We start from the raw sequence: 7,141 nt of genomic DNA, 5'->3' as shown, positions 1-7,141 counted from the left end.
GTTTGCCATCGCCTTTCTCCCAAGGAGCGTCTTTTAATTTATTGACAGCTGTCACCATCCTGGAGCCCAAGAAAGTAAACTCTCTCCCTGCCTCCATTTCTTCCCCTTCTATTTGCCAGGAGGTGATGGGCCCAGTGGTCATGCTCTTAGTTTTTTTGATGTTGAGCTTCAGACCATAGTTTGCGCTCTCCTCTTTCACCCTCATTAAAAGGTTCTTTAATTCCTCCTCACTTTCTGCCATCAAGGTTGTGTCATCTGCATATCTGAGGTTGTTGATATTTCTTCCGGCAATCTTAATTCCGGCTAGGGATTCATCCAGCCCAGCCTTTCGCATGATGAATTCTGCATATAAGTTAAATAAGCAGGGAGACAATATACAGCCTTGTACTCCTTTCCCAATTTTGAACCAATCAGTTGTTCCATATCCAGTTCTAACTGCGGGGTAGGCCAGTGCAAGTCTTGAATAAAGGCAGATTGCACGCCATGCATTTTAAACACATCACTTCCACGCACACACATCCGAAAAACATCTGGGGAAATGTAGTTCAGTGCGAACTACAGTTCCCAAGAGTCTTTGGGCGGGCGGGGCTCTTTCAATTCCTGGTCGCGGCCCCTTTAAGAGCCCCGCCCCCGGCTTCCTTTCTTTCCGCATCGGACCCGGGCAGCCAATGGGAGGCCTCCCCCCGCCGCGCCCGCCGCCCGTTTCCCGGACGCCCCGCGGCGCGCGCGCTCCCATTGGGCGGATCGGAGGCGAGCGCGGCGCTGATTGGCCGCGCCGGGGGAGCTTTGCAACATTCAAACTGGGCCGCTGCCGGCGAGGAGGCGCCGCCCGCCCGCCCGCCCAGCTCAGCCCGCCATGGCCTCGCAGAACACCGACCCCGCCGCCGCCGCCGCCGCCAGCGCCGCCAGGAAGGCCGCCGAGCCCGGCAGCGCCGCCGCCCGGGGCTCCGTCCGGAGCAGGTAGCGCCTCGGAGGCCCTTCCTGTAAGGGGGGGCCGGGGGGAGGTTGGCCGCCGGGCTCCTGGGCGCGGACAGAGTGCCTGTTTGCGGGGGTAGGGGGCTCCTGAGCGCCTGCAGAGGGTCTCCGAGGCCCTTCCTGTAGGGGGAAGGGGGTAGGCCGCCGGGCTCCTGGGCATGTGCAGAGTACCTCTGGGCTTCTTCCTGTTTGCGGGGGTAGGGGGCTCCTGAGCGCCTGCAGAGGGCCTCCGAGGCCCTTCCTGTAGGGGGAAGGGGGTAGGCCGCCGGGCTCCTGGGCATGTGCAGAGTACCTCCGGGCTTCTTCCTGTTTGCGGGGGCTCCGGGGAGCGTGCAGAGCGCCTCGAAGGCCCTTCCTGTCGGTGGGGGGAAAGGGTAGGCCGCCGGGCTCCTGGGCGCGTACAGAGTGTCTCGGCGGCCCTTTCTGTAGGGGAGAAGGAGGTTGGCCGTCGGGCTCCTTCCTGTCTGCGGGGGCAAGGGGGCTCCTGAGCGCGTGCAGAGTGCCCCCTGCGGACCTTCTCTTTCCGGACCCCGCCCTGTTACTGCCGATCTGACCCTCTTTTCCCATCTCCACCCCACAGGCTGCAGCAGGAGCTGATGACTTTGATGGTGAGTCGCCCCTTCAGCCCTTGAACTGCTGCTCTGCTTATGGCTGGAGACCCCATGGGGGGGGGGAGCTTCCTGCCTTCTGCCCAGGATGGATGCCCTTCAAGGGTCCCAGCCAAGTAAAGGGGGGATGGAGATGCATCTTGAATGTCTTGAGCACCCCAGAACAGAGCCAGCGCCCCCGGGGGCTCCTGGGCTGGGGCGTCGCCTTCCATCTATTTCTTTGCTTGCTTCATTCAATTTATAAAAGGTAAAGGTCCCCCTGCCCGTACGGGCCAGTCTTGCCAGACTCTGGGGTTGTGCGCCCATCTCACTCAAGAGGCCAGGGGCCAGCGCTGTCCGGAGACACTTCCGGGTCACGTGGCCAGCGTGACATCGCTGCTCTGGCGAGCCAGAGCCGCACACGGAAACGCCGTTTACCTTCCCGCTGGTAAGCGGTCCCTATTTATCTACTTGCACCCGGAGGTGCTTTCGAACTGCTAGGTTGGCAGGCGCTGGGACCGAGCAGTGGGAGCGCACCCCGCCGCAGGGATTCGAACCACCAACCTTTCGATCGGCAAGTCCTAGGCGCTGAGGCTTTAACCCACAGCGCCACCTGCGTCCCGCTCATTCAATTTATACCCCCACTTGATTGTAGCTAAAAACCTCGGCGCAGGTTAAGAATTTGAGATGTATGTCATGAACGAAAATGAAAAGTGAATAACAAAATTAATAAAAATAAAAAACCTCAGCGCAGTATAGGAAAAAGTCAAAACAACAAAAAATCCCACAAAAAATAGTACAGAAATAAGTTAAAACACAAAAGGTTACAAGAACAATGTGCTGAAAAAAATTGAAACACATCCGCTTGCCTAAACAGGCCTGTCTAAACAAGAACTATGTTGTTATTATTTGTTGAAATTGTTAGTCACTTTATCTTGCTCAAGGGCAAACCAAACAAAATACAAAGCCCACATGGATGCAGTAAAACCAGGTGTGGGGGATAAATAGAAAATATCCCACTCAGGCAGTGAAGGCACCTGCCTTGTGTCAAGTGGCAGGGAGTTCCAAAGTGCAGATGCTGCCCTGAAAACCGAGTTCTTACAAATGCAAAATGGGCAAGCCTGTGACAGGGCCCGATTCACAGTCCGAAGCGGTTGAGTGGGCAGATAGGAGGCAAGGCAAACTCCTAGGTAAACTGGCCCCAAGTTGCTGAGGGTGTTGTGGGCACTAATAATAATAATACATTTTATTATTTATACCCCACCCATCTGGCTGGCTTTCCCCAGCCACTCTGGGCGGTTCCCAACAAAACACTAAAAACGGAATAAAACTGCAAACATTCAAAACTTCCCTAAACAGTACTAATGGAGGGGCAGCTTGTGAGGCTGTGCGCCGCCTGAGGGGGGCGCCCTGTTGCCCCGGGGAAGGAATGTGGGTCGGCCGGCTGGGGCAGTTTTCCTTCACCCTCCTGGGTGAGGCAAGCCAGTGCTTCCAGCAAAGCGTCCCCCAGTGGCCCCTTCTGCAGCCACTCTCGCCTGTTTCTCCCACAGATGTCTGGGGATAAAGGGATCTCGGCCTTCCCAGAGTCAGACAACCTCTTCAAGTGGATCGGGACCATTAATGGAGCAACTGGGACGGTGAGTTGGGTCAGGGGGGAGGAGGCCTTGGAGGTCAGCCTCATCTACACCGGCAGAAGCAGCAGCAGCTCTGCAGCGTCTGGGTGGGGGGGGTCTCCCCCCTGCGCAGCATCGAACCCAGAACCTTCCATGCGCAAGGTGCAGCCGCCCTGCGGGGGTGAGGTAAGGCAGGGACACCAAATGAGCCATGCTGCTATCATCCGTTTGTCCTGGGAACAACAATGTCCATCTGAGGGTCCCGGGTGCTTGGCAGTGTCTGGAGTGCTGTGCGGACCTGGGAACATGCAATGTTCCCAGTGTACTCCAGTGGAGTCCCGGGTCAGGTTTTAGGTGCTGGTTTTGACATTTAAAGCCCTATGCGGCCTGGGACCCTCGTACCTACAGGGCTGCCTCTCCTGGTCTGCCTCGCGAAAAACCTTAAGGTCCATAATTGACAAAACATTTTGGAGGGCACAAGGTGGTTAGAGTGGTCTCAACTAGGGCCAGGGCCTTTTCAGCACTGGCTCCGACTTGGTGGAACGCTCTGTCTCATGAGACCAGGGCCCTGCGGAACTTGACATCTTTCCACACGGCCTGCAAGACCAGTCCCTTGGTTTGGACTCAGTCTGACCCTTATGTTTCCCTCCCCTTATGGTCTTGGTTTATCAGCTATTTTAAAATGAGGCTGCATTTTAAATGGCATTTTAACCTGTATTTTAAATTGGTGGTCCCCCCCCTCTCTTTTTCCATTATTATGTTTTTACTGTGATTTTATTGGTGTTAGCCGCCCTGAACCCGGCTCTGGCAGGGGAGGGCGGGGTATAAATTTGTTGTCGTTTAGTCGTGTCCTACTCTTCGTGAGCCCATGGACCAGAGCACAATTATTTATTTTTATTATTATTAATGCAACACGACCTCTGTGCACGTGCAAAGTGCATTCAGTTATGGCCATGTATTTAGCCCGCATCCTGCGGTTAGAAGGCAGAGACTGAAGTTCAGGCCACGGTCGTCTCTTGCAGAAGCCTTTTGGGTCCTGCCGCTGAGGGCAGAGCAGTTGGGAGATTGCCTAGGAAATGAGGCATATAGGAAAAGTGCTGCCAGATTTCAAGTGCTTAATGGGATCTCCAGAAGGCAAGAGGGAATGGCTGCTGCTTGAGGTCAAATGGGTTCCGAATCTCCTGCAGCGTTCTGTTCTCACAGTGAACAGTGAGAAGCCCACAAACAGTGACGGGAAAGGGGGGAAGCAAGTGGAGTTGGGAATCTTGCCTTGAGGCAGGAGACCAAGAGAGGCAGCGTGGTGCAGTGGTTAGGGTGCCAGACTTGGGCGGGGAGATACCACTCTGCCATGAAGCTCACACTGAGGACTAGTCACCTGCCTCTCAGCCTAGCCTCCCTCACAGGTCTGTTGCAGGGATTAAATGAGGAAGGGAAGAACTATGTACACTCCCTTGAGCTCCTTCCGAAAAGGTGAAATGAAAATGCAATTATTTATAATTAGATGGAATGCAGTATCTGATTTATGCCTCTCTGCTCTTCACCCAACCTCTGCCTCCCCCCTCCCCAAAAAGGTGTATGAGGACCTGAGGTACAAGCTGTCCTTGGAGTTCCCCAGCGGGTACCCTTACAACGCGCCCACCATCAAATTCCTCACCCCCTGCTACCACCCCAACGTGGACCTGCAGGGGAACATTTGCCTGGACATCCTCAAGGACAAGTGGTCGGCTCTCTACGACGTCCGAACCATCCTGCTCTCCATCCAGAGTCTGCTGGGAGGTGAGTCAGAAGCGCTCTGGGCCTTGGGCTGGGGGGCTGCTCCTGCCCTCCAGCTCCAGGCCTGGCCTGGGGTCCAGCCCGGCCCCTCCAGCCCCAGTGAAACAACCAGCACACAGCTCTACCTGAAGAACTCCTACCCTTCAACGGTGGCACTGAAAACCCAAAACTGATTTAGCCACGGTTCGTGCATTGCGGGGGGTTGGGCTGGATGACCCTTGAGGGTCCCTTCCAGCTTTTCAATTCTATGAAAACCTGTGTCTGTTCGCCCCCACGGCCCCTCCTTTGTCCCCCACCCAGAATGATTCCTGGGGCTGCATCTTCCTGGTTGCAACTTCTGCCGTGGGGCTTTCTGAGCTGGGAAGAGTTCCCTGGCCTGTTTTTGGAGCATAGGGGGTGCAGTTGAAGGATCCCCCCCCCCCAGATAGTCTTGGGCCTGTGCCAACCGCAGCCCCCGCCCTGACAGCAAATCTCTCCCTTCAGAGCCAAACGTCGAGAGTCCGCTGAACACGGAAGCTGCAGAGCTCTGGAAGGACCAGGCAGGTGGGTGTCTCGAAATTCAGATTATGCATCAAGATTCAGATTATGCATCAAGGGAGGGAGGCATAGCGATGGGGGGGTGTCTTTCTGGATCTCCTTTTCTCCTCCCCACATCATTTTGAGCCCCAGAGGATGCTGCGAGGATCTGTGCCTTGGAGCCTGCGCAGAGGGCCTGTACACAGCCCCCCCCCCCCAGGAGAAAGTCCTCTGGAACTGGGAGGTAGAAAATGGGCCTTGGCCCGCAAGCACCAGAGACACTTGAGACTGGGGGGGGGCTGTTTGGAGGCCCAAGGAAGCCCCCCCCCCCCCGCTTGAGTCCTCAACAGAAGTGAGCCGTGGGGGGGGGGGCGGCAATGGAGGAGGAATCAAAGCCACAGCGCCGGATCCTTTGCCCCCACCCCACGGAAATCGGGGCGTGTGGTTGTCTCTTCCTCCAGCCCCCAACTGCTATTGCAGTCCCATTTGACATGGCCTCGGGGGGGGGGAGTGTCTTGGGGGTTTTTTGGGGGGGTGCCGTTGCGCAGGATGCAAAAGCCATTCAGAAGCCCCCGCCTCCTTCTCCTGACCTGCATTTCCGTGTCTCTTCCCCCCGCAGCCTACAAGAAGTACCTTCACGAATCGTATGCAAAGCATATGAAGAACCAGGATACCTGATGCCCCCCCTGCCCCCCTCCTGTCTTCCGTCATCCCCCCCCCCCCCGGTGTTGTGTCCGTCTTTGCACCGCTTTCTCTGTGAATGCCACTGTATTATAGACTTGTTTTTAAATTTATTTGGCATTTTGTCCTGTGGATTAATGTATAAATAAACCTCTTTCCTTTTGGGTTTTTTTTTCTAAACGGGGGCCTGGTTCCTGCTCTGCTTCTGCTGCTCACCTGAGCCCCCTATATTGAAACCCAGAGGTGGGGGGGGGGGGTCAGCTCAGAGCACCTCTCCCTATGGATGCCACAAGAGGGGGCTGGCCACTGAGCAGGGGGCACACCTGGGAGCCCAGGTGTGGGTTGCTGGCTTGGGGAGGAAGTTTTGTAGGCAGCCCAGAGAGTGGCCTTGGCCAAGATAAAGAGACTAACAAATTTAATAAATAGTAATAATAATAATAGGGACGCAGGTGGCGCTGTGGGTTAAAGCCTCAGCGCCTAGGACTTGCCGATCGAAAGGTCGGCGGTTCGAATCCCTGCGGCGGGGTGCGCTCCCGCTGCTCGGTCCCAGCGCCTGCCAACCTAGCAGTTCGAAAGCACCTCCGGGTGCAAGTAGATAAATAGGGACCGCTTACCAGCGGGAAGGTAAACGGTGTTTCCGTGTGCGGCTCTGGCTCGCCAGAGCAGCGATGTCACGCTGGCCACGTGACCCGGAAGTGTCTCCGGACAGCGCTGGCCCCCGGCCTCTTGAGTGAGATGGGCGCACAACCCTAGAGTCTGGCAAGACTGGCCCGTACAGGCAGGGGTACCTTTACCTTTAATAATAATAATACATAGCAGGGGCTTGGTAAGGGTTCTTGAGACTGCCTAAGAAAAGCCCTGCTCTTCCCGCCCGCCCCCGATTAGATAACTGTACTTTTCATTAAAAATTATGCTAAAAAGTGGGGGTCGTCTTATACATGGAGCCATCTCACCCCCATTTTCTTAAATTTGACTCCCCCAAAATAGGGGGCATCT

General features: G+C 55.9%; 1 protein-coding gene across 1 annotated transcript; it reads left to right on the top strand.

Annotated features, from left to right (window-relative positions):
* Window positions 1-781: 781 nt before the first annotated feature.
* Window positions 782-6,308, top strand: UBE2C (ubiquitin conjugating enzyme E2 C). The gene is made up of 6 exons (XM_083742205.1): window positions 782-960; window positions 1,556-1,583; window positions 3,113-3,199; window positions 4,747-4,951; window positions 5,432-5,491; window positions 6,084-6,308. The coding sequence occupies exons 1-6, from the start codon at window positions 857-859 to the stop codon at window positions 6,140-6,142; spliced, it is 543 nt and encodes a 180-aa protein (XP_083598331.1). The 5' UTR covers window positions 782-856; the 3' UTR covers window positions 6,143-6,308.
* Window positions 6,309-7,141: the final 833 nt, after the last annotated feature.

Source organism: Podarcis gaigeae, assembly GCF_964106915.1.
Source record: "Podarcis gaigeae genome assembly, chromosome: 6".
Lineage (NCBI taxonomy): Eukaryota > Metazoa > Chordata > Lepidosauria > Squamata > Lacertidae > Podarcis > Podarcis gaigeae.
Note: the sequence above shows the minus strand (reverse complement) of the source record. Positions and strands in the feature narration are given on the sequence as shown.

Coding starts and splice junctions, on each gene's coding strand:
- UBE2C (XM_083742205.1), top strand. CDS start 857: ATGGCCTCGCAGAACACCGACCCCGCCGCCGCCGCCGCCGCCAGCGCC. Junction 3,200..4,746: donor TTAATGGAGCAACTGGGACG/GTGAGTTGGGTC, acceptor CTCCCCAAAAAG/GTGTATGAGGACCTGAGGTA. Junction 5,492..6,083: donor GCTCTGGAAGGACCAGGCAG/GTGGGTGTCTCG, acceptor TTCCCCCCGCAG/CCTACAAGAAGTACCTTCAC.